Raw genomic sequence first — 27,152 nt, 5'->3', positions numbered from 1 at the left:
TGAGTTTTTCCACGTTTGTCTGAAAAAGTGAAAAAAGTTTCTTTTCTCATTCTTAACTTGCTCCACAGGTACAAGTGGAAGATAACAGTGATAGTTCTAAGGCTTTTGCAGTAGATGAGTTTTACAGTTCACTAGAGCAAACATCCACAGAAATTCTAGGGACAGCGTTATGTTCAGTCAGCAATAAGAATTCGAACAGCGTAGATTGTCCACTTTCATTTTCTGTGCTGGAAAGAACTGAAAGGGCTGATAAAAAGCATCATGTACAAAGAGAGGAAAGGGAGATGAAGAAAACAGAAGCTTCTTGTTATGCCCAAATGCCATTGTGCTCTGTACAGAAACAACCCTTGGACTTTCAGGAAGGGTTGCCATCTTCTCTCCTCAGGAAGCCTATATCATCCTATATAGTGCAGGAAATCCTGTTAAAAAATGAGGAAGACAATTCTGAAATAAAATTGATGGATTTGAGAACAGATTTGCAAGACACCAGCAAAGACCTGTATTTTTCAGAATCATGGCCAGTAGAATTCTTGGAAGGAGAATATGGTCAGTCATTGAAAGCATATCAGGTAGATCGAGTTGAAAATCTCATAAGACAGCTGAGGAGTGAAATAATGTTCCTTAGGTCAGAGGTGAGACACCTTCCATATATACTTTTAGATTACTATGTCACAGTCACTAGTTATCATAATAATGGGTAGATCATAATATTTATTTGAATAAATTGTCATTGCCCGACTGATCTTAAGTGGACAAATGGGCATTTCCCTATTTTTATAGCAGAATTGTAATACTGTTGTATAAGATTGTGCTGAGGCTAAGAAAGAAAGGGAATATACAAAAATCTCTCTATAGATGGGAGAATCTGTGTTAGACTTATCCAGCAAGTCTTATCTTAATCTATCGAGTAAATGTTTTGGGAAAAAGAGATTCATATAGATCTGCCTTCATAACCTTATTAATAAAGAATAGCTAAGCTTGTAGCCAAATATCTAATTCTTTGTTCCTTGTATGTGCCCTACAATTAACAAATGTTGATAATCTAGAAATTCTTTAGTATTCAGTTGATAGGCAACCGTAGGTTGACAAGACATAGGTAATATTAAAGCTTATTTATGCTAAGACATAGATAATTATGCACTAATTATTACTTATTCTTCAGAATGAGCAGATATTAAGAGGCATATTCGCCAAGAACACACTGAATAAAAATGCAGAGGTAGAGCTTGAAAGATGCAGGAGCCAGAAATTTGAGGTAGTTCAAGGTTCCAAATATAATACAAAAGCTTGCTGTTTGTAGCATGATAACAATTAAATTATTTCATATTTTGTGACTGTAATTACTTCCTGGCCTGAGGTATTTATATCATCCATATATTCAAATATACTGGATCGTGTGCATTGTTGAAAATGTATGACATGTATGTTTTAATTATGATTCTTCAATCTCTTAATGAATGATTTATTAACTAATTCAATTTTTAAAACTGGAATTCTATTTTTTATGCTTATGTCATTTTTGTTAACAGAATGACTACCTTGCCAAAGAATTAAATGAACGAGAAAAAGATTTGGAACAAAACAGGATTGCAATAATGAAATTGAAATCCAATTGTAAGCTGAATTTTTTAAAATTGCTTTAGTCTAAAGTTTAAAAAATGGTTTAAAAAAAAATACATAGAGGAAATTGCTCAGTTTTCTGAATAATATTGATAAATATTTTCATTATATCAATTGTCACTTCACAAGTAAAAAGTGAATATTAGCAATCTAAAAGTATTAATTTATAACCCACCTTCCTTTTTTCAATAATAGTAAGCTGGGTTATCCCAAAATGTAAGTCAATTGCATGAATAATGGTCAGAATTCTACTTGCTTCTCAAAGTTTTCCAAATATGTCTTGCAACTTTTAATGTTGAAAGTATAACAGAATTCTGTCTAATAGGGGAAGCAAGTTTCTGTCTTGATATTAGTTGAATATAGCTTTCTAATTCTGTATAGATCTAAATCTTTCTAATTGTAGGTTTGAGGCTTAATAGAGAAATAAATGTCAAAATAATTGTTGATCGATAAAACTGAAAGATAGGAAAATTGAAACTGTAAATTTGATAATGAATATCTAAGGGTTTATAGTTCTCATAAGAAATGTAACTACGTGTAAACTGTTCAACAGTTAGTGAATCAATCAATTTAAACTTGGTCTCTATTTTAAATCTGGCAAACCTTTGCATAAACTAGAGGAAGGCAAACTCTGCCTTGAGGGACTTGATGTCATGAGAAATATCCACAAACATAACAATAAGTTCTAAGCAACTCAAAAATGAAATCACAGATAAAGTCATAAAGCAACCAAAAAAATAGAACTAAATTGCGTCATCTTTAAACCAATCAATCATGTTTTTAACAACTTTCTAAAGCCTTACTAAAATTAGTCAGATTTCAAGAGACAGGGAGTTCCATGGCATTTGCATTACCACAGAGAAACAACAGTTGTGAGCTTCCAAACCTTTAACTTGTTGCAACTGAATTGCCCTCACAACTTGCCAACAATTGGGCTGTTGCTTTTGGGACTAATTTGAAACTTCTCTACGAATTTCAAATCCCAATATAGAATAGTACACCTAAGTGGCAATAAGGAGTCAAGCTGCTGTTTCAAGCCTATCTAATAAAAATGCACATGAATGTGAACTTGTTCCATTCTGTGGTGCCCTGATGTGAACAATATACTTTATAATTGTAGTGAAAGAGTTGGTACAAGAAAACAAGCACTTTCAACAAGGCATGAAAGAAATTTTACAAGCGATAAAGGATTTGCAAAAGGATCCAGGTGTGAAAGATGGAGAAAGTGCTCTTATAATTCCTAGTCTGGAACGGTTAGTAAATGTAAGTCTCTTGTTTGATTTTAATTATTTAGTTTAGTCAAATTTCTCTCATTTTTCAATGGATTTCATGTTAATGAGTTTGTTAAAAATAGCATATGAAAATATGAAAATATTTTGATATGATAATATCAGTTATGCCTCCAGCTGAATATAGAAATTCTGTGAAACTAATTATAGCGACAACAACTCCTGTAAGTGTTTACAACCTCCTGACAGAATTCCTAAGAATAGGATTCTCCTCTAATGTCACCTAGAAGGCATGTACCATCTTTTCCTGTCTATATTGAATAGTTTGGCATTAGAATCTATCTGGAGGAGCCAAGCATTTACTCTTATAAGAAGAGACTAAAAAAAAAAAAAAGAGGTAATGGGCAATTGCTGAGACTGTTGAGGTCCATTCTGCAAAAATATAAACTGATCATACTTTGCATTGTAAATTAGCTATTGTAATGTTTATGTAAGTGAGTTGTGCCTCAGCAGCCTTTCATGAATGTGCCTATAACCCTAATCATTACTATTAATATGCTGCTCTACCTCGATAGATGGAATCTTATTAAGCTATTTTTAGCTATTTTGTTAATGAAGTTAAGTAATAATGGCTTGGGATGAGATAGAGACAAAGATGAATCGAAAAAGCTTACATAAGGGACCAAAATCAATTACCTGCCAGATCTCCATATCTTATCTTGGAGTTTTTCTCTTTTAATTTTCATGGTAATCTTTTGAAAAGGATAATGCTGGTATTTCAGTTTGCAAACCAATTGATTCCTTTGGTTTTCCTCATTCTTTATAATTTTTTTCCCAAGAGAGTTATAGAATAATGTTGGTGTCTGATTTCATATATTATTCATTGCAATTCAGTGATATATTTCATTTCATCATAGAAATTATTCTTCAAGATTTTAAATTAAGCTCTATTAAATTTAAATTACATTTAAATTAAATTTAAATTACATTTAAATTAAGCTCTATAGAACATTAAATGAACTTATTTTAATCTATGAATCCAGGAAGTTACAAATGATAGGAAGCATAGTCCCAAAAGTTTTGGAGACCATTGTCTTGTGGAGTACTTGGACTACTAATAGAGTTCTATTATTTGGGAGGAACTGAAAATTTTCCATAATTTAATTGAAAATACTTATTTTTGTCATTAATTAATTGTTGACAGGCGATTGAATTAAAGAATGCAGAAGGACCTTTTGATGCCAGTTTGCATTTGAAGGTCCAAGTGGATCAACTGACAGGCCGAAATGAAGAATTGCGCAAAGAATTGAGAGAATCTCGAAAAGAAGCAGTAAACTTTTCCAATCAGCTTGCTAAAGCAAGTACAAAGGTATGTAGGTTACCCTGGCTTTCAAAATTATCTCTGCTACTATTGGAAAAAAGTTAAGAGGGGTCCCATTCAGAGCTATTTGTGTTTCAAGTTGCTTTTAATGGAATTGCTTATTTGTCCCTGCCGCATGAATCCCAGCGACCTGTTAGGTCCCACAGAGTTGGCCTTCTCCGGGTCCCGTCGACTAAGCAATGTCGTTTGGTGGGACCCAGGAGAAGAGCCTTCTCTGTGGCGGCCTTGACCCTCTGGAACCAGCTCCCCCCAGATATCAGAGTTGCCCCTACCCTCCTTGCCTTTCGCAAGCTCCTTAAAACCCACCTCTGCCGTCAGGCATGGGGGAATTGAAATTTCCCTTCCCCCTAGGCTTATAGAATTTATACATGGTATGCTTGTATGTATGAGTGGTTCTTTAAATTGGGGTTTTTTAGATTGTTTTTAATATTAGATTTGTTTACATTGTCTTTTTATACTGTTGTTAGCCGCCCCGAATCTTCGGAGAGGGGCGGCATACAAATCTAATAAATACAAATACAAATACTTCATTAGTGAATTATAATAATAATAATAATAATAATAATAATAATAATAATAATAATAATTTTTTATTATTTATTATTATATCTGTTGTGATTGAAGGAGTGATGGTCCAAGTGCTCTTCTGCTGTACGTATTTGAAAGCTGTTAAAATATATGAAGCTTTATATATAGTATAATATGAATTGGTATTATGGACTTCTTGGGAATGTTTTCTAGTTTATAACCATGGAACAATAGTTTTAGTGAGATGGGCTAGATAAAACTTCAGAGATTTCTGAGATTTTTTCCACTCTGCAATGTTATTTTCTAATGTATATTTTTCAGATTGCAAATCTAGAAAATGAAATTGATATGCTGAAAAAATCTGAAGGTGGCAACATAATATTTAAATCACCAAATCTTCCAGAAGGGATGTCTCCTTCTAGTGTGAACATAATTAATTCCCAGAATGAATATTTAATACACCTTTTGCAGGTAAATAACATTCAACTGTGGCATATGTATTTCTATATGTCCAATCTGTTCAGGGAGAATATGCACATATAGTTTCTTCATTCATGAGAATTAAACTTAATCAGCTTTTCAATTAATATTTTTTCCTAAAACTATTTATAGACAAGTATGCTTACTATATAATATATATTACACACACACACACACACACAAATAGTATGTCTACATAAAATGAGCATAGGTTTTTTTGTTAACATATGCTTATACAATTAAATCCATTTCTGTTAAATATTAATTCGCTAACTTTAACTTCCAAGAAGTCAAGTTCCAAGCACTAATATTGGAATTGAAGTAGAGAGGTATCATATTTTTAATTTATGTGTATTATTAGGAATTTGAAAACAAAGAACAACTCTTCAAAAAATTAGAAGCGTCAATAGAAGAATATAAGAGAAAATTTGCAGTTATTCGCCATCAACAAGGCTTGCTGTATAAAGAATATCAAGGGTATAGTGATTTTTCCTTCTGATTCTTCTGATTAGAAAGTCAAGATATCTTTGTTAATGGAAGAAATGAGAATGTTGCCCTATAATGAATTCAATTCAGCTTTTAGTAGTTTTACTCCTTTATGGATTCATATTGCCAAATTACAAATGTTAAAATTGATATTCTTGTGTCAAAAAAAAATTACTGTATTTTTGGAGTATAAGACGCACCTTTTTGCCCCCCAAAAGAGGGTGAAAACCTGGGTGTGTCTTATACACCCAATGCAGCCCCACCCATCATCCCCTACTCTTTGGTCTCTGCCTGCTAGTAATTTACCTCATTGCAACAAACAGCAGCAGAGCCTGCTTAGCACAAGTCACTGATTATCTGCCTCCTGACACAGCTGATTGATTGAAGTTGCTGGCAAGACCACGTGCTAAAATGAAAGTGAAACTAAAGCTGCATGGAGGCGAATTGCTAGCGGGATCAGACTGTGCTGAAACTGGCTGTTTGCTTTTTGCTGCAATGAAGTAAATCAATAACTATAAATGCCTATAGAATGTTCAAATTATTAGACTGATTGATTGATCGATTGATTGACTGATTGATTGTATTTCTATGCCGCTCATTCCAAAATGGACTCAGAGTGACTAAAAAGAGACATAAATACAACAATAGTACAATGCAATCAAAATACAACAATAAAATTAATAATATCATAAACCAATAATATCATAAAAAGAACCAAACATACATTAAAGTCAATCTAGTTCCAGGCCTGCCGGAAAAGCCAGATCTTAATGGCTTTCTGGAAGACTGTTAGTGAGGAGTCACCATAGAGAAGGCTCTTCCCCGAGGTTCTGCCAACTGACATTGCTTGGCAGACGGGACCTGGAGAAAGTCCTTACTGGCCGCAGTGAAGTATGAGGGCGGAGACGATCCTGTAAATAATCTGGCCCTGAGCTATTTCGGGTTGTAAAGGTAATAACCAAAATCATGAATTGAGTTTGGAGACCGACTGGCAACCAATGCAGCTTGCTTAAAGATGGAGACAGGTATACCTTGGTACACATGTTATTGTATGCACCATTGCATTTTGCACCAGCTTAAGTCCCCAAATGCTCTTCAAGGGTAGTACCATGTAAAGCGCATTGCAATAGTCAAGATGAGAGGTGATGAGGGCGTAAGTGACTGTGCAGAGTGTCCCCTGGTTGAGGTAGGGCTGCAACTGATAGACAAGATAAACTTGTGCAAAAGCCCCCGTAGCCACAACTGAGAGATGTTGCTCTAGCCTCAGCTGTGGATCTAAGAGGATACCCAAGTTGCGAGCCCTATCCAAGGGGGAAACTGCTTCTCCCGCTAGGACCAAAGACGGTCAGATGGAATCGTCTTTAGGAGGAAGGACCCACCTGAGTTTTAACCTGTTAATTCCCATCCGGACCCTTACAGCTTCAAGACATCGGCACATCACTTCCACCGCTTCACTGAACTGACATGGGGTAGAGGTTTACAGCTGAGTATTGTCAGCATATTGCTGGTAACCCACCCTGGATGATCTCACCCAGCGGTTTCATGTAGATATTGAATAGGAGAGGAGAGAGGACCCACCTCTGAGGAACCCCACAAAGGAGGGGCCTAGGGGTCGATCTCTGTTCTCCTACTAACACTAACTGCAATTGGCCAGAGAGGTAGGAGAAGAACCACCGTAAAATGGTGCCTCCCACTCCCAACCCCTCCAGCCATCGCAGAAGGATACCATGGTCGATGGTATTGAAAGCCATTGAGAGGTTAAGAAGCACCAGGATAGAGGAGTGCCCCCTCTCCTGGGTCCACCAGAAAACATCCGTCAGTGTGACCAAAGCGGTTTCCGTGCTGTAACAGGGTCTGCAGCCAGATTGAAATGGGTCTTGATAATCCGCTTCTTCCAAGGTCTGCAGGAGTTGGAGCCCCACCACTTTCTCAACAACCTTTCCTACAAAGGGAAAGTTGGAAACCGGATGATAACTATATAATGGCTCCAGGGAAGGCTTCTTGAGGAGAGGCCTCACAACCTCTTCCTTCAAAGGTTGCGGAAAGGACCCCTTGCTCAAAGCCGTGATGACTAATACCTGGAACCCGCCTCATGTCACCTCCCTACTAGCCGAAACAAGCCAGGAGGGTCACGGGTCCAACAAACAAGTGGAGGCGTTCATCGCTCCTGTGACCTTGTCCATTTCATCAGAGGTTACAATCCTTAATTTTTTAAAGACTACTACAGTATATTATTAACTTAACAAAATGAAGAAGCTTCTTAAAATAAGTTCTTGATCTGAAGGGGCCCAGTGCTTGTTGTATCTTCTTTAAAAAAAAACTTTATAGGATTAATATATTGCCATAATGTACATTTCTCCAATTCTTTGCTATTTCTATGGGTCAGGCACACATGCACAGAAATGCACAGCTAACTGTGTATATCATCTGTGCTGTTTGCTGTTTAGCAAATTGCTGGGAGGCAGAGGCCTTTTTTCCTTGTTTTCCTCCCCCAAAACTAAAGTGCGTCTTTTACTCCAAAAAATACAGTAACATTTTCAAATCATGATAATACTAATTTTTTCTGCCTAAGACTTGAAATATTTATTCTGGTTGAATATAAAAGAAGAGGCAAATGAACAGGACAATCAGTATCTTTCTATATTCAGCATTAGATAAGATTCCAAATTCTGTCTGGATTAAATATTCTCTGAACATATGTGTTCACAATTATTACAGTACCTAATAAGAATTCCTTTCTCGTCTCTTTAGATCCAAGGTGTAACCCTGAACATTTAAAAATTTAATTAAACAAAGCATTAACTCTCCTTGTTGAAATAAAATAGTGTTTTTCATTTGATTTATGACGTGGGATTTTTATTTTTATTTTTTTGGCTAAATTTACACAATGTGTTGAATTATGGATCTATAAAATTAGACCATCTGCATTGTATAGTGCTCTGGTATTCTAATATTGATTATTTAGAAAATAATGTAAACTTCTTTGGACTAAATGTGATAGGCAAAACAAAACAATTTGTGATACCAAAACATTTAATTAATGCTGTAATTATCTTTCTCACAAGTTCCATTTTGTTCATCAGTTCTTTTTGAGAAATTGTTTTTAACTTTTTTATATAAACTTTCAAACTGAAGCACCCACCTAATTAAAAATATATTGTACAGGCTGATAAAAAGGAATGTCTTTAAGTATGCATGCATTTATTGAAAAGCTTCTCTCTTTTTTTAGTGAAAAAGAACACTGGAAAGTTGCTAATGAGAAAATACTACAGGAAAATAAAAGATTGGAGTATCAAAAGGAAGAAGATGATATAAAAATAAAGCAATATACTGTAAGGAAATTATTTTCATTTGGATATAGTAAATTTTAATTTACATGAAAACAATAAATATTAATCAACTATAATCCTAATAATATCATTTAATTTATTTCACTACAGTATTAGCAAGAAGGCTGATTTGCTGAGGTTTTCACTTTGCCTCATATTTATCACTATACATAAAGAGGAAGGAAAAGCTGTTTTCCTAGCTATTTATTCTCTAAATAGATTTTTTAAAAAACCACTTGGGTCTGAGGAAAGGTGGAGTAGATTGATGGTATAAATAAAGCTTCATAATCCTGAATCTGTTAATTATGCATGACTAAAATGTTTACCAAATGTTGACTACAATGTCGATAATGCTAGAAACTTTCCACAGGATTTATTGGAAACACTTGAAAAGGATACTGATGATACTAAACAACTATTTGCAGATTATAGTAGAAAAATAACTGTTCTGAGAGTCAATGAAAGATCAATAGCAAGACAATACACAACATTACTTGAAATGGAAAGGCATCTTCGCAAAGAAAATGAGAAAATGAAGACTGAGATGATATCAATGGAGGTGACAGTTCGAGAGAAGATTGGATCTTTGCAAAGGTTCAAAGTATGTGTTACTTTCCGGAGCAGGTATTGGTGCTGGAGCTATTGGCGTAGGCACAAACTGAGGCAAATTCTGCATTTGTTAGACCAATTTGAAGCATCATAACTGACATTGTGCATTTTGGCTAACATATTGCATATCTTGGTTTCCAAATCATCTTGGTGGTGTAGAACAGCATTCAAAGTCACTTGCTCAGCTGCTATTCCAGCCTGCAATTCAGATGCCATTCTGGTGTTTTTATTGCAGTCCGTTGAAAAGTTTGGAGAGAGGAATTGAATAGATTAATATCAGGCGCAAAAGACAGGGCCACTCATTAATTTCCAATTAAATTGATTTATTGCTCATGCCTATACATGAGAATGCAGTAAACTAATGTTTAGCACTAATTTGGCACTAGATTAGAGTTTATTTAATTTATTTATAAATTATTATGACATGATAGCAATGTTCCAATATCTCAGGGGCTGCCACAAATAAGATGGAGTCAAGCTGTTTTCCAAAGCACTTGAGGGTAGAACAAGAAGCAATGGGTGGAAACTAAGCAAGGAGAGAAGCAATTTAGAACTGAGGAGAAATTTCCTGACAGTTAAAATAATTAATCAGTGGAACAACTTGCTTCCAGAAGTTGTGAATGCTCCAACACTAGAAGTTTTTAAGATGTTGGATAAACATTTGTCTGAAATGATGTAGGATTTCATGCCTAAGCAGGGATTTGATTAGAAGACCTCCAAAGTCCTATTCTATTCTATTCTGTTCCATTCCACTCCACTCTATTCTATGTATCTAATTTTTATTATTTTTATAAATAGTTCAGGGTGGCAAATATATCCAACACATCTTGCTCCTTCTATGTTCCCTACAATAATAACCCTGTGAGGTGAATTGGACTGAGAAAATATCTGGCCCAATGTCACCCAACTGGCTTTCATGAAGGTTTGGACTTGCTGAGGTATTTATTAAGCTTTTGGCAACATAGAAACTCTACATTGCTTCTTTTGATTCCACCCCCAAACTCTACCACACCTACAGATATATTTCTAGTAATTCTTGGAATAATAATTTCCTTCTGACCATTTATAAAATTTTCCTGAAATCAGTCTTTAAGCCTTTATATTCTAAAAAACTTTTCTTCTTTTTCAACTTAGGAAATGGCAACTTTCAAGATAGCAGCATTGCAAAAAGCATTGGATGATAGTGTACCTCTAAATGACCTTGAAATGGCTAATAAACAATATAATGAGTTAACTGCTAAATACAGGGATATGCTTCAAAAAGATAACTTGCTTATTCAAAGAACTAATAATGTGGAACACCTAGAGGTGATATTATTTATATTATATTACTTTGAACAAATTTTATATTGTTCCCTTCATCCCTTCATTTACTTTTTAAGCTATTAGCAAATCCAATTGGATGCTTCATTATCATCAAGAATTAGAAAGGGAACTTTATAACATGGCCCCTTGAAACTGCTGTTAAAGTCAATTTCATTCAGATCAACATAGAAACATCAGTACTGTTGTTCCATTCAAATTATATGTACATTAGAACTATAACATACCTTTACATATTCCTTCACAGCATGAGAACACATCTCTGAAAAATCAAATAGAATCTTTAAATAAGGAACTAGAAATTACAAAGGAGAAACTTCATATAATTGAACAGGCCTGGGAACAAACAGCAAAACTTGGTAAGCGCATAGTTACAGTAAAACAATATGATAATGCGTTTTACTTTTTTTCTATAAAACTAGAAAGTTGACAAGTTTGTATATTTTTTCTTTTTATGTGGAAGGTGATAGAATACAAATTTTACATTCTAAATGTGCAAGAGTAAGATTCTTAATTACACCGCATTGGGTTGAACAAAGAACATCATATTTAGATATCTCGGTTTCTTTTCTCTTGTATTAGAACATTAACATGTTAGATGCTTTGTCCTATTTGGGAAAGTTGGTTTCTTCTGCTTTCAGTAAAAAAATTAGTATTTCAAACACAAATGTGATTAAGACAGAACAGATTATTAATCTGCTATGATTAAACAATGATTAGATTGCTGGGTCATATTTCTGCTTTCTTTTATATCGAAAGAATAAACATTTTGGAAAATTTAACGTATTATTCCTCTGTAACACTAGTATTATGTTTTATTTATGTTTAAGGTATGTAGTGCATCTGAGTAGCATTTTATTGTACATGATTATGATGATGATATTATTATTATTATTATTATTATTATTGTTGTTATTGTTATTGTTATTATTATTATTAGGAGACAGTGTTAAAGACAAAGCTACAAAGGCCATAACCAACAATGAGATTGTTTCTATTTCTAAGAAAATTACTATGCTTGAAATGAAGGAACTAAATGAACGACAGAGAGCAGAGCATTGTCAGAGAATGTATGAACACTTACGAAATACATTAAAACAAGCAGAAGAACGTAATTTTGAACTGGAAACAAAATTTGCTGAGGTATTTATTAAGCTTTATTTACATAGCCTGTATAAAGTGTTTGATACAATTATAGATTACAGTTGTATTTATAATTATCTGTCATTAATTTGTTTTTTAAAAATTCATGGTGAAAAAGGCTTTTAGAGGCTATTGATTAAAATAGGGAGCACATACATGCTCAAAATCTATACTGATGTAAAAGATGCAATAATATACATGTTTACCTGTGAATAGCTTCCATTGATTCAGTGAACTGTATTTCAAGTAAACAGGCAAAGGATTGTACTTTAAGTGAGTTTTGCTTTTGTAAACTAAGTGGATTTCATTGCTGCTTCAGGTTTCTGCCATTCATTCCTGCCTTTTTGATAATGGAATGGATGAAAGAATTACAACTTTGTATCATCAGCTTTGATTGCAATAACTTATAACTCTTGTAAAACAAACAGCAACATCAAACATTACGTTTAGATTAGATTTAATATATTATAAATTATTTTTATGATGCTGCTTGCTACATTTGATATAAAAATGTCAAACTCCTGCATCTATCTATCTATCTATCTATCTATCTATCTATCTATCTATCTATCTATCTATCTATCTATCTATCTATCTATCTAATTTCTAGACCGCCCTTCTCCAGGGGACTTAGGGTGGCTTACAGCATAAAATCAATACAAAATTACAAATAAAATTATACACCCTGCCCTTTGAAATACTCTCTTTGTATTTCAAAGAGAAGTGGGGTATGCTGTAATGTAATGTAAGTTCTAACAGTATAAATAGCATAAATGTATATATAATGTCTTTTCACTTCTTGTCTGAAGTATTAGATTTAGCCTAGGTACTACACACTTCACTAGATCTTTATTTCAGTATATGTAGAATGTATTTGATGATTTCATACATAATTCCTTAATTAGACAGGCGGTTGTAAAACAGTATTCTTGTGAAATCTGTAATGTAATTGTATGAAAACACTTTACCTAGATGTTTTTAACACTGAGTGAAATATGCAATTGATATAAAATGATTGTGTTTTGAAGTGTGTTTCCTTCTAGTTTAGTAAGTCACAAGGAATTACAAATGCAACTGGAAAACAAAGCTACATTTAAATCCTAAACCCAAGCCAGATGTCTGTGTTTTAAATCTCATTCTTCATGTTTAACAATATCATAAAAATGTATATATATAAATTAAGGAGCTGTGTGTTTAGATGTTGTTATGTATTACCTCAGTGAAATTCATTTCAATTTGGTCTTTCTTAGGTTACAAAAATCAACCTTGAAGCACAGAAGGTAGAACAGTCTTTGCGAGATGAACTATCAAACAGTGTGAGTAAAGGAATAAGTGAGGTGGATAAACGTCGGATAATGGAGCTAGAGAAAAGTGAAACTGAACTCAAGATTGAGATATCAAAGTGAGTTTTAACCTGTATCCCTTTGCTGAAAAAAGAGGAAGTGTGCTGATATTTACCCAGCAGATCATTTTCATATATATGTATGTGTGTGTGTGTGTGTGTGTATGTCACAGGATCTTTTTAATGGAAAAATATTAAGACAGGGTTTTATTGTTAAATTAACCTCTTTTTATTCCCAAGATGTTTTACAAATTTGTATTTATTAGATTTGTATGCCGCCCCTCTCGGAAGCTGGGGATTATTATAAAGGAAGTCTTCATGTCTCTTTAGCAAGCATTCTCATTCTTTTTAATTTAATATAAAAGTAAATCAGTATTGCAAGCTAACTCAAACTATTTACATAATATATTCAAGATTGAACTATTACAACTTTCTCCGTTCTGTATGTTGCAGTGAACTGAGAGCCATTTGTTTATGAATAGAATGATTATACTGGTATATTGAGCCGTCCTGAGTCTTCAGAGAAAGGCGGCATAGAAATCTAATTAATAATAATAATAATAATAATAATAATAATAATAATGTTATTGTGTTTCCCTGAAAATAAGATAGGGTCTTATTTTCTTTTGACCCCCAAAATATGGCCTTGGCCTTATTATCGGGAATGGATTATTTTGGGGGTGCAGTAGGCAGAAAGCATGGTACTCTCTCTCTCTCTCCCCCTCCGTCGCTCCCTCCCTCCCCCCCTCTCTCTTTCATATACCCCCTTTCCCTAGAAAGTAGTTGGGGGCTTATTTTGAGAGTGGGGCTTATTTCGATGCAAGCCCTATTGGGCTTAATATCAGGGCATGTCCTATTTTTAGGGAAACGCGATATTTAAATACTCCAATCTTAGGCCTTTCTTTATAACATTGCTAATTCTTATAGTATCTTTTACTTCTGTTATAAGGCTAAAGGAGCTTTCTGATATTGCTAAGACACAAGTTACTGCACTGGAGAATCGGCAGCAATCGAGAGATAAAGAAGTGGAATCACTCAGAATGCAGATTTTGGACTATCAGGTGTGATTTCTGATACTCAGCATAGTTTTTAGTATTCTTTGTAGCATTATTCTTTTAAACATATTTAATTTATTTTTATTTTATTGGATTTTAGGTACAATCAGATGAAAAAACACTTATTGCAAAATTACATCAGCATATTGTAGCCCTTCAGGTTAGTGAGGCTACAGCTGTAACTAAGTTGGCAGCTGCAACATCAAAACTTCAGAAGACAGAGATTGCTAACATGCGCTTGGAGCAAAAATTGGATGATAAGGAGCAAGCATTATATTATACAAGACTTGAAGGGAAGAATAGAGTCAAACATTTACGCCAAACTGTTCAGTCATTACGGAGGCAATTTAGTGGTGCTTTGCCCCTAGCTCAACAGGAGAAGTTTTCCAAGACTATGATTCAACTGCAGAATGACAAACTTAAAACTATGGAAGATATTCAACAAGCTCAACAGGAACGTCGAAATGCAGAGGACAGAGCAGTGGAATTGGAAATGAAATTAAAAGGAATTGAAGAACTAATAGCCACTTTAAAAGATGCAAGAGGAGCACAAAAGGTTTGATAAATTCAGTCTTAAATTGAAAGCTTTTACAGTAATCCTGCATATGCCAGATCAGGGTTTAGATATTATTCAAATCCCTCCTGTCTTTGAGCATCTTTCTAGTTTTCTTAGTGATGCACATTGATTTATATTTCTTTTATAAAGTCATCTTGCTAGTTAGGACTAAAAGGTAAGAGGTGATTAGATGTGCACTAAACTTTGTATAGGTACTTTAAGAATTCCTTGTTTCAAAGCCTTTTGTTCATTTCTAAAAAGCTATAACATTTGTTCAATTCTTGACTATTATGCTACTTTGCTGGAATTAATTAATTGCATTGTTTAAATTACTATTGAGATTTGACTTGTTGTAAATTATCAGGTAATTGAGTGGCATGTGAAAATTGAAGAACTTCGCCTCCAAGAACTTAAACTAAATCGTGAATTATCCAGGAAAAATGAGGAGATTAAATATTTTAAAAATATCATCTTTGAATATGAACAGACAATCAATCATTTGGAAGAAGAAATTGTTCAGCAGGGCCAGGTACAGAAAAAATACCACTGTCAATTTTTTCCCCAAAAAATTATATACTCTTAAGAATATTACTGTTGTTAATCTTTCATAAAAACATTTTTTTGCATTTAAGTTTATTTATACCAGTGTACTATAGTGCTGTCGTTCCTAGATGTCATTCTTCATATGAAATTCTTATCTAATTGTAGTTCCACGAGGAGCGACAGATGGCCTGGGATAAAAGAGAAATAGAATTAGAACGTCAGCTGGATATATATGACAGTCAGAAACAGGACATATTAAGTACAGCTCAGAAGGTAATTACATTGATTTAATGCTATATAACAGAGCCATAGTTTTTGGTGGGGAGCTGCTTTCTTTATCTTCCATTTATTTCTATCTTTTACAGTTTAATGACGCTGCAGGTATAGTTCCAGATCCTAGTTTGTCTCTTCCACATCAGCTTGAGCAAGCTCTTAAAACAGTGAGAGAACAAAGTCGAACAATTCTGGAAATGCAAGCCACCTGCAAATCTGTGGAAGAGGTATTAGAACTACTCACCTAATTAAATACTCTGCTCTTATCAGACCAATAGAGGGAGAAAACTATCTCTATTCAAGCCAGCTTAGGAACTGAGTTTTTAGTGACTTTTCACAAATAATTAACAATAATTATCACTTAAATGGCATATAAACTGCAAACCTGGAAGTGCTAACTGAAACCAAAATTTTAGGAAAATGGAAAAATTCAAAATACTGTTCATGAAATTTAGCATAAAGTATCAATTTAATTTGATTTCTTGATGAAAGCATTTTCATTTTTGTGATTACCTTTAACTAATAGGATGATCAAATTCTGACCATTTAAGCCTTAATCTACAGATTTAAACTAATTTGTGATAGTTTAACTTGTCAACTTACTAGTTAATAAATTAATCTTCCTTTTTAGCTACGATGACAATAAATAAATACATGTATTTTGAATGTTGTAACTGGGTATAATTGTACAGGATCTAAGCAGTGAAATAAAACTAAATGTCCTTAGCAACTTTACCAGCTTTATATATTCTGTTTCTGAGTTTCTTCTCTTACAGTTGCCTCCACTATCATTATCACCCCACTTTTACCCATACCACCCTAAACCTAAAGTTATAAGGCTGCAGGGTTTTTCTTGTTTGTTTTAATCTGCACACGTTTTATATTTAAGGCTGATCATATCACAATAGAAGCATAATTGATTGAAATGTCATGTAAAATGGATGTATTGCTAAAACTGATTCTAACTAATTTTTTAATAATATGGATTTCCTTGGTTTCAGAAGCTTAAAGAAAAAGAAGCTGCTTTGTGGAAAGCAGAGCAAAACATCTTGTCACGAGACAAAGTCATAAATGAACTAAGACTGCAATTGCCAGCATCTTCCGAGAGAGAGAAATTGGTAGCACAGTTAGATCAAATTGATGATAATGCCCACCCCCATGCTCTGAAAATTGCACACCAGACCATTGCAAATATGCAAGCTAGATTAAATCAGAAAGAAGAAATTCTGAAAAAGTACCAACATCTTTTGGCCAAAGCACGAGAGGTATTATAATTTAGAACACTTCAATAAAAATGATGGGATATTTAGGTTTCATAATGGGATTTGTGGCTAGGCATGGGGGGAAAAAACTTTATATACCAATACTTTTTGTTGCCTTCTTCCTATTATTTTAGTTATTTTTCTTGAATATTTTTATGTATCATTCATGGAAAACACTCTTAGATAGGTATACAAAAGAATGAAAGTAATGGATAAAGAAGAAAAAAGAAACGTAAGTAGGTCACATAAGTAATCTTATTTTGAAAATGGAAAATATGGAGTTAATTTGGGTTTCTTTGTATTTTGTATTAAATCTGATTTAGTGTTTGAATAGATTTGGAAGGAATAAGCTTGCAGAAACAAAATGAGTCTAAATCAACAAATGAACGAATATATGTGTGTGTATTCCCATTACTTGTTTTTATTAATTAGACAAAATAGTGCAAATTACCAATAAAGTTATTATAACAAGAAATATAAATGTATTATTTAGGAACAAGAAGAAATTGCAAAGAAACATGAAGAAGAGCTCAGAGTTCTGCATCAGAAATTAGATGTACATGTTGACAGTTCCTTTAATAAATTCAAGCAAACAGCTTTAGTAAGTATCATACATTTTATTTGTTTCTAAACTAAATGCTTATGACAGAAAGATAAAATGGGAAAATTATTATGGTTAATCATGCAGCAAACCAGAAGTTTAGATTGGATTTTGCATTTTTGTCCATCTATCGAGCCCCTCTCAATGTACATAAAAGAAAAGATAATTTGTCAATGATAGTCTGGGTACATATAACCAATCAAATCATATTAACAGTTAATATAAATTGTAAGGATACAAGCCACAAAGTTACAGTTATTTGTGGGAGGAGATGGGTGATGGGAACAATGAGATATTAGTGCAGACTTAGGAAATAGTTTGACAGTGTTGAGGGAATTATTTGTTTAGCAGGTGTGAGGTGTCTATAAATATTTTCATAGCCTTCTTTGACTCATGCAGTATACAGGTCCTAAATGGAAGGAAGGGTGCTAGGTTGGTTGGTAGTGCAAGTATCAGTGCAGGACGTCAGGTAAAAGAAGCTGCCTTTTGCAATTAACTGATGGTGATACTATCTGGTTTCTTTTATCATACTTGTTCGTTGTTATTATTATTATTAGGCTAGCTATTGATGGAACTAACAAGTTGAGCTGACACTATTAGCTTTTGATTTGAGCAATTCATGTGAGGAAATACCAAAAAAAAAGATATTTCATGCTGCAGATAAACAATAACTTGTACATGTACAGTGATCCCCCGCTCGTTGCGAGGGTTCCGTTCCAGGACCCCCCGCAACGAGCGGGTTTTCGCGAAGTAGCGCTGCGGAAGTAAAAACACCATCTGCACATGCGCAGATGGTGTTTTTACTTCCACCGCCCTTCGCCCGCCCACCCCGTTGCTCGCGCCTGGGGTTTCCCCGCGCGCGCGCCTGCCCGCCCACGCCATTGCTGGGGCCGCTTCCCAGCTGGGAAGCGAAGCTGGGGTCCCCGCGCGCGCGCCCGCCCACGCTACGAGCGGCATTTCACCTTCCCTCCCAGGCAAAAAGATGCCAGCATTCTGGGTTGATGGGGTCGGACTTCCCAGGCGGAAGGCGTGCCCCTCTCCCCGCATCTTTTTGCCTGGGAGGGAAAGTGAAATGCCGCTCGTAGCAGCTGCTAGAGCCGCCGACATTTCACTTTCCCTCCCAGGCAAAAAGATGCCGGGGAGAGGGGCACGCCTTCCGCCTGGGAAGTCCGGCCCCATCATCCCAGAATGCCGGCATCTTTTTGCCTGGGAGGCAAAGTGAAATGCCGGCGGCTCTAGCAGCTGCTACGAGCGGCATTTCACTTTCCCTCCCAGGCAAAAAGATGCCGGCATTCTGGGTTGATGGGGTCGGACTTCCCAGGCGGAAGGTGTGCCCCTCTCCCCGCATCTTTTTGCCTGGGAGGGAAAGTGAAATGCCGCTCGTAGCAGCTGCTAGAGCCGCCGACATTTCACTTTCCCTCCCAGGCAAAAAGATGCCGGGGAGAGGGGCACACCTTCCGCCTGGGAAGTCCGGCCCCATCATCCCAGAATGCCGGCATCTTTTTGCCTGGGAGGCAAAGTGAAATGCCGGCGGCTCTAGCAGCTGCTACGAGCGGCATTTCACTTTCCCTCCCAGGCAAAAAGATGCCGGCATTCTGGGTTGATGGGGTCGGACTTCCCAGGCGGAAGGCGTGCCCCTCTCCCCGCATCTTTTTGCCTGGGAGGGAAAGTGAAATGCCGCTCGTAGCAGCTGCTAGAGCCGCCGACATTTCACTTTCCCTCCCAGGCAAAAAGATGCCGGGGAGAGGGGCACGCCTTCCGCCTGGGAAGTCCGGCCCCATCATCCCAGAATGCCGGCATCTTTTTGCCTGGGAGGCAAAGTGAAATGCCGGCGGCTCTAGCAGCTGCTACGAGCGGCATTTCACTTTCCCTCCCAGGCAAAAAGATGCCGGCATTCTGGGTTGATGGGGTCGGACTTCCCAGGCGGAAGGCGTGCCCCTCTCCCCGCATCTTTTTGCCTGGGAGGGAAAGTGAAATGCCGCTCGTAGCAGCTGCTAGAGCCGCCAACATTTCACTTTCCCTCCCAGGCAAAAAGATGCCGGGGAGAGGGGCACGCCTTCCGCCTGGGAAGTCCGGCCCCATCATCCCAGAATGCCGGCATCTTTTTGCCTGGGAGGCAAAGTGAAATGCCGGCGGCTCTAGCAGCTGCTACGAGTGGCATTTCACTTTCCCTCCCAGGCAAAAAGATGCCGGGGAGAGGGGCACGCCTTTGGCTGCGGGGAGAGAAGTAGGACTTTCCTAACTCCCTCCCCCCGCAGCCAAAACTCAAAGCCTGTCTCTTTTTTTTCTTGCGGCGAGCCCAAGCCGTTCCCCTCTCGACCGCAGCCGAGCTTCCCTCGGCCCCCTTTGGCCCCGTCGCCTCCTCCCCGCCTGCCTTTCCTCGCCAAGCGCACGAAAAAAAAGAGAGAAGGCTTCTACCAGAAGCCGGGAACGGCGGGCAGGGGCATGAAGGATCTCTTGCGGGGGAAAAGCCGCTAGCCAGCTTTCGGAGCTCCTCCGCCATCACCCGCTTCTGGTAGAAGCCTTCTCTCTTTTTTTTCGTGCGCTTGGCGAGGAAAGGCAGGCGGGGAGGAGGCGACGGGGCCAAAGGGGGCCGAGGGAAGCTCGGCTGCGGTCCAGAGAGAAACGGCTTGGGCTCGCCGCAAGAAAAAAAAGAGACAGGCTTTTAGTTTTGGCTGCGGGGGGAGGGAATCCCGCCGCAAGGTAAGCTTCGGGGCGGGGCGGGCGGGGCCCTTTTGTGCCAGTCGGGGAGGCGGTGGCGGCTGCAGCAGAGGCGGGCGGGGGAGGCCGGCCCGCCGGAGGGGCGATGCGGGCGGCGGAGACAGGCGAGGTCCCGGCCGCCCCCCGCCCACTTGGCCCCAGACCGGTGCAGCAGGAAAGGGACGGAGAAGGCTCACTGGCAGCCCTTGCCCATCGCCGCGCCTTCGCTTCCCCCCCTCCCCCGCTGGATCCGGCAGCGTGCTGAGGGGAATTGCCGCGGACTGGAGGCAGTGAGGCAGACCGGCTCCGAGGCGAGCGGCCGGAGCTGCGCCCTCCTTCGCCCGCCAGGTGAGGCGAAGGCGAGGGGCGCGCGGCTGCAGCGAGGAGCCGAAGATCCGGGCGGGGAAGACCCAGGGAAGGTTCCTTCGTCCGCCTAGCAGCTGATCTGCTCGGCAGCGCAGCACCAGCGAGGAGCCGAAGATCTTCGGCTCCTCGCTGCTGCTGCGCTGCCGAGCAGATCAGCTGCTAGGCGGCCGCTCGAGAGCAAGAGGGGGAGAGATAGAGAAAGAGAGAGAAGGAAAGAAAGAGATGAGAGAGGGAGGAAGAGAGTGTGAGAGAGGAAGAAGCAACATAGAGAAAGAGGGGGAAGACCCAGGGAAGCCTCTGCCCGGCGGGGAAACTCCACCATCTACGCATGCGTGGAAGGGCACGCATGCGCAGATGGTGGAGTTTACTTCCGGGTTGAAAAATCGCGAATTACCCTGTTCGCAATGGTCGGGGACGCAATAACCGGGGGATCACTGTAGTCCTAGACTTACAACAGTTCGCTTATTGAACAAAGTTACAATTGCACTGAAAAAGTGGTGTATGACCATTTTTCATACTTATCACCATTGCAGCATCCACATGGTTACGTGATTTACATTTGGATGCTTGACAACTGATTCCGTAAAGTTTTAAAGACCCACCTTTGCCGGCAGGCCTGGGGCCATTGAAATTTTTATATCTTGCCTTGCCCATTGAATGAATGTTTGAAGCATGATGTCTGAATCTGTTTGGTTGGTTTTTTAACTATGGGAATTTTTAGTTGTGATATTATGCAGATTTATACTTGTTGTAAGCCGCCCTGAGTCCCAGGAGAAAAGCAGCATAGAAATGAATGAATGAATGAATGAATGAATGAATAAATAAATACATTTATTTTATAATGGTAGCAGTGCCCTGGGGTCATGTGATCACTTTTTTGCAACCTTCTGACAAGCAAAGTCAATTAAGAAACCAGAACCACTTTACTGTGTTACTAACTCAACAACTGCAATGATTCACTTAACAAGTATGGCAAAAAGCCATAAAATGGGGCAAAACTCACTTTACAAATTTCTCACTTAGCAACATAAATTTTCGGGCCAATTGTGGTGGTAAGTTGCCTTCCTTAATATATCTTACCTAGCAAGAAAGCTTAAAGGGTTTTTTTCTTTAGGGTCAGGAGTAAAATGTGTGATCTGGGAAAAAATATATCATCATAATGATGACTTTAAGGAAAATATTTAAATCAACTATTGAAATTCTTGTGACTTTGAAAGTTCCTAATTTTGTTCTGAATTGAGAATTATACAAGCTAAATTAATCTCCTCTTACAAATGTATTGGCAAAAACTTTGATTTTTGACGTTAAAATGTAATAAATGAGTACAGAAAGATTTATTTCAATCTTTGTTGTTCTACAGGAGTTGATTCAAAAGCCACCTTCAGCTGTTTCGGCAAGTAAACATTTAATTCATCTGGCAGAACTGGAACAAACTATAGCAGAACAGGACAGCTCCCTTAATTCCCTTCTCAACAAATTAAAGAAAACGTCATCTGATTTACAGAAGCAAAAGCAGATAACTGCAGTAAAAATCAATGAGTTTGATAACATCAGGGCCCAGTAAGTCTAGATTGAAGTCACGATATTATAAATTCTTTACCTGTTTTCTTGATTTATAACCGAGTCTTGTATTGCATTAATAATTAAATTTTGAATTGATTATCACTACAGTGGTGCCTCGGTACTCGACCACAATTCGTTCCAGAAGTGTGGTCGAGAACCGATTTGGTCGAGTACCGAATTTATTTATCCCATAGGAAATAATGGAAATGGATTTAATTGGTTCCCAGCCCCTGTTAACTCGCTGGGAACCAATTAAATCTATTTTCTTTATTTCCAATGGGATAAATAAATTTGCTACTCCAAGCTGCAGGAAAGGTGGGGGCTGCTGCAATCCCGGCAGCTTTGGGGGGCTCTTTTCCTCATTGCTTCCTTTTATTACCTGTAAGCAGCTTCAAAAACTTTCTCCTTCCCTGTGGCTGCAACAGCGGCGGCTTCCCTTCCAGTAGCAAGAGCGCCGGGAAGTCATGTAATGAAGGGAAGCTGCTGGAGCGGCAGCAACTGCTGAGATGGCTCCGGCGGCTTCCCTTCATCACGTGACGTTCCCGGCGCTGTTGCTACTGGAAGGGAAGCCGCCGCTGTTGCAGCCACAAGGAAGGAGAAAGTTTTTGAAGCTGCTTACAGGTAATAAGAGGAAGCAATGAGGAAAGGAGCCCCCAGAAGCTGCCAAGATTGCAGCAGCCCCCACCCTTCCTGCAGCTTGGAGCTCTTAGAGAGCTCCTCAGCCCCCTGAAGCTGCCGGGATTACATTTCAGATAATGAACAAAATTTTCTCTGGCTGTTCGGTATCTGAATTTTTGTTCAGATACCGAAGCAATTTTTTGCCGAAAATTTTGTTCGTTATCCGAAATGTACGAGAAAGGAAGCGTTCGAGTACCGAGGTACCACTGTATATAAATTTAAAATCAGTTGAACAACATTTTAGAGCTAAATATTTTTAGTTTAGTTTAGTAAATTCTGATATCAATTTAGGCAAGTGTGAAAAATATTTATGAATAATATTTTGAATATTTCTTAGTCTACTTGGCTGTGCTCAGCTGAATAGTGAATATAGCTTTATATATTATTTTGTTGCACTAGGCTTGAGGAGAAGCATCAGTGTAGAGTTAAAAAGCTGCAAGATGAAATAGAAGAATTAAGGAGTTTATTGTCAAAAATGGGAAAAGAACTACTGAATATAAAAAGTGAATTGGAGATACAAAGACAAGCAAATAACAGGTCTCCAACAACTACAATGAAGAATTTAGTGGAACGACTAAAGAATCAACTGGCTTTAAAAGAGAAGCAACAAAAAGTAAGTAATTATTTCACATTTTTTTGAGATTGGATCTAGGGAGGGGATAAGTGCAAACATTGACAAGTTTCTTGGTGATGTACAGTATATTATGCAAAGACAGGCAAATGGCTTTTAGAAGTCATACTAAAAGCCACCTCTCTCCCAACTCTTTAACAGATCTGGCAGACTTCAGAATTTCAAAACTGGTGTGGCATTTTTTCCCTTTGTTCTCCTACTTGGTTTTCATGATGCATGTTGGTTGCAAAATAGAGCCAGCCCTTTCATTTCTTTCTATCCCAAACTATCCAGTGCCTGCAATGCCTTACTGACTGTCACACAGAGACACATAGACACACACACTCCTCAACTTACAGTAGTTCATTTAGTGACCATCAAAGTTACAACAGCATTGAAAAAAAGTGATTTATGACCATTTTTCACAATTATGCTCTTTGCAATAGTCCCATGATAACGTGATCAAAATTCTCATGTTTGGCAACTGGTTCATATTAATGGCCATTGCTGTATACCAAGGTCATGTGACTTTCTGTGATCATATGACTAAGGTTTTGCAACATTCTGACAAGCAAAATCAATGAAGCCAGATTCACTTAACAACTGGGTTACTAACTTATTAACTGCAGTGATTCACTTAACAACTGAAACAAGAAAGATCATAATATGGGACAAAACTCAGTTAACAAATGTCTCACTTAAGAACAGAAATTTTGAGCTCAATTGTAGTTGTAAGTTGAGGATACACACAGGGTTATACATACACATATAAAGTTACTTATAAATAAAATAATATTTTCTGTAGCCTTGTTTATTAATTTTTGGAGTTTATTCCAAAGATACCACTCAAAAAACCCAGCTCTAAAAAATTACAAGTTCAGTTCTACAGAAAGTTAAATTCTAGGTTTATTTACATATACAAATACAATGACAGTTATTTTTTTAATTTGCAGTTAATTTGTATCTTTTAATGATATTTTTAGGCTTTGAGTAAGGCACTTCTGGAACTCCGAGCAGAAATGACATCAGCTGCAGAGCAACAGATAATTTCTGTAGCATCACAAAAGGAGGCGCATATGAACATTCAGCAAATTGTTGACAAGCACACAAATGAATTGAGGGTAAAAAGGAACCAGAATTTTTATTTGTTTTGTTTTCATACCAAAACAGTATCTAGCAGTAATATATCCCACTTTGAAAATTGCATTTTTAATTTTTTTTAAAAAAATTCACAATTGGAATGGATACAAACTAAAACTATACCTGTTCCTCATTTATCAACTACCTTAGTTAGTGACCATTTGCAAATATGGTAATTTCTTTTTTTCTGACTAATGCTACTACCAAATTTTGTTCATCTGTCAACAACACATGCCAAGATGAAAGCAATATTGGTGTAGCTATATGAGAACTTTATCTGAATGATGTTGCAATCAGCAATTCTCAGTGGCTTTCAGTTACATGTTTTGAATTTATTGTATTGCCCATTTCCCTCAAAGAGACTCTGCATGGTATACAATACTTAGCGACTATTTTGTCTAACAACCAAGTCACTGCAACAGAACTTTTTCATTAAATGTGGATATATTTGCTTTATAGGGTAGGATATATATGCCTGCCTGCCTGCCTACCTACTACCCACCTACATATCTACCTACCCAACATCTTTGAAATTGGATATTACAATCTGCTAAAACACAATGGTTGTTTTTGTTTTGTTTTTTTAAATAATTGAGGGAAAGCTAGGAAAATTATTGGTCAAAAGTTTTTCTAGCCAAAAATTAAGAACTTAATGGCAATTATTCATAAAAGGGAATCATTAATAAAAGAGGCATGCTAAAATAAAAGAATGGGCAATTATTTGGATAATTTCTGAAACTTCAAATTAAGAAAGCAAGGTCTGAGTGATTACTATTCATTCAAAAGTTTCGGCTTAAATTATTAATAGCTATCTGATACAGTTTTTGAAGGACATCTCATCAACCTTTCCAAAGGGCATTCATCTTTCTGGGTTTTAGATGAACAGTATTTATTGTGTGATGGTTATTTGAGGCAGAAGTATCATTTTATTTTATCGAAGCATATTTATATCAGATTAAACAGGAAAAACGGTATCAAAAGATTATATATCAGTATGATATAATAATCACAGTCGCACACATTTCTGCTATATCAAGATATCTCAAATGTTTAAATAAATCTACCTGAATTAGAATATTGCAGTTCGGTTTTTCCAATGGGTTAGCAGTTCAATTCAATTGCATTATAGCTTTAGTCAAAAAAATAAAACAAAAGGAAGGAGGGAAAAAGTAAATTAAACCCCCCCAAATATAATGGTTCCTAAAAGTTTGTGAACATTTTGAATTTTTCAGTATAATATTTTTAACTGGTTCATTTAACTGAGTTCTCTTTATTTAGTTTTAGGATTTAGGGAAAAAAATCATTTTAAATCATACTTACACAGAAATATTGAAAATTCAAAAGGTTTCAAAAACTTTTAAGCACCACTATAAGAGTTCTTCACCTCAGTCATTGATCTTGGATGGCCTACAATATGAGCGTCAAACTCGATTGTGTCATGTGATGTCACGTGATGCATTATGACTTTTTTTGCCTTTGTGGAGCCGGGGTGCGTGCAGTCTGTGCATGATGCATCCGACTCACAGGCTGCTAGTTTGATACCCCTGGCCCACAACAATAAAGTCATAAGAAAAACATAACCAAAACAGACACTCATAAAGTAATTATTAATCCATAAAAGAAAATATTATTACCAGATACTTGTATACATTTGCCCCCAATGTTCTTCTCTTGGCCTTGTAGCAAATGTTTTTACCTGTTTCTTCCTACTGTAGGAATAGCTGCATTCGATACAGATCTGGACAGAGGTTTTCCTGGTCATGGTGTCCATTTTCTATTCAAGCAGGAACCATGAAACTAGAAAGCCCTCAGATAAAGAGAATTGTAAAGTCACAGTCAGCAAAAGTAGATAACTTTGAGAAAATGGATGCAGTGATAAAAAGCAATGGCTTTGAATTGAGAGCCATAAATACAACTGAATTTTCCTGTATTTTGCAATTAGGATAAAACTCTACCTTCTATTGCCAGAAATTAATGTTTTCAACCTCCCCCCACTCCCCATCCCATGAATTTAATGCTATGATTCATTCTTTTGTTGTCCTAAATAATACTAATATATGTATTAATTTCTTAGAGTCAGGCTGAAGATTTGAATGACCAACTGCTGAAACTTAAAGATGCTCTTAAATTAAGCAAAAATAAAGAGAATTCTCTGTTAGATGACATGGATGATTTAAAGCAAGAACTTCAGAAAAAAGTGAAAGCCTACAATAAAGTTCTGAGGGAGAAAGATGATATGGAAAAAGAGAATGAACAACTGAAAAAGCAGAATAAAAGATTAACCAGTTCAATTGAGGTAAATAGTCCTTTTTGTCACAGGACATTTTTTGAGGTT

The 27,152-nt window shown here is 37.1% G+C and overlaps 1 protein-coding gene across 10 annotated transcripts in view; it reads left to right on the top strand.

Moving 5' to 3' along the window:
* CEP290 (centrosomal protein 290) overlaps window positions 1-27,152 on the top strand; it is a 75,450-nt gene that overhangs the window by 28,349 nt on the left and 19,949 nt on the right. For 6 of the 10 annotated variants that reach the window (XM_070755783.1, XM_070755784.1, XM_070755782.1 and 3 more), the window contains 23 exons: window positions 1,163-1,255; window positions 1,530-1,614; window positions 2,741-2,883; window positions 4,054-4,218; window positions 5,080-5,229; window positions 5,600-5,715; window positions 8,954-9,056; window positions 9,424-9,654; window positions 10,797-10,970; window positions 11,233-11,344; window positions 11,926-12,128; window positions 13,379-13,530; window positions 14,420-14,531; window positions 14,626-15,081; window positions 15,446-15,610; window positions 15,790-15,897; window positions 15,990-16,124; window positions 16,899-17,162; window positions 17,653-17,760; window positions 22,187-22,386; window positions 23,467-23,680; window positions 24,661-24,798; window positions 26,892-27,113. In XM_070755783.1, the coding sequence (XP_070611884.1) occupies window positions 1,163-1,255; window positions 1,530-1,614; window positions 2,741-2,883; window positions 4,054-4,218; window positions 5,080-5,229; window positions 5,600-5,715; window positions 8,954-9,056; window positions 9,424-9,654; window positions 10,797-10,970; window positions 11,233-11,344; window positions 11,926-12,128; window positions 13,379-13,530; window positions 14,420-14,531; window positions 14,626-15,081; window positions 15,446-15,610; window positions 15,790-15,897; window positions 15,990-16,124; window positions 16,899-17,162; window positions 17,653-17,760; window positions 22,187-22,386; window positions 23,467-23,680; window positions 24,661-24,798; window positions 26,892-27,113 (3,849 nt within the window). The remainder of the gene's footprint in view (window positions 1-1,162; window positions 1,256-1,529; window positions 1,615-2,740; window positions 2,884-4,053; window positions 4,219-5,079; window positions 5,230-5,599; window positions 5,716-8,953; window positions 9,057-9,423; window positions 9,655-10,796; window positions 10,971-11,232; window positions 11,345-11,925; window positions 12,129-13,378; window positions 13,531-14,419; window positions 14,532-14,625; window positions 15,082-15,445; window positions 15,611-15,789; window positions 15,898-15,989; window positions 16,125-16,898; window positions 17,163-17,652; window positions 17,761-22,186; window positions 22,387-23,466; window positions 23,681-24,660; window positions 24,799-26,891; window positions 27,114-27,152) is intronic. The other 4 variants (XM_070755790.1, XM_070755791.1, XM_070755789.1 and 1 more) reach the window with 2 other exon arrangements.

This window comes from Erythrolamprus reginae, chromosome 6 (genome assembly GCF_031021105.1).
Source record: "Erythrolamprus reginae isolate rEryReg1 chromosome 6, rEryReg1.hap1, whole genome shotgun sequence".
Lineage (NCBI taxonomy): Eukaryota > Metazoa > Chordata > Lepidosauria > Squamata > Dipsadidae > Erythrolamprus > Erythrolamprus reginae.
Note: the sequence above shows the minus strand (reverse complement) of the source record. Positions and strands in the feature narration are given on the sequence as shown.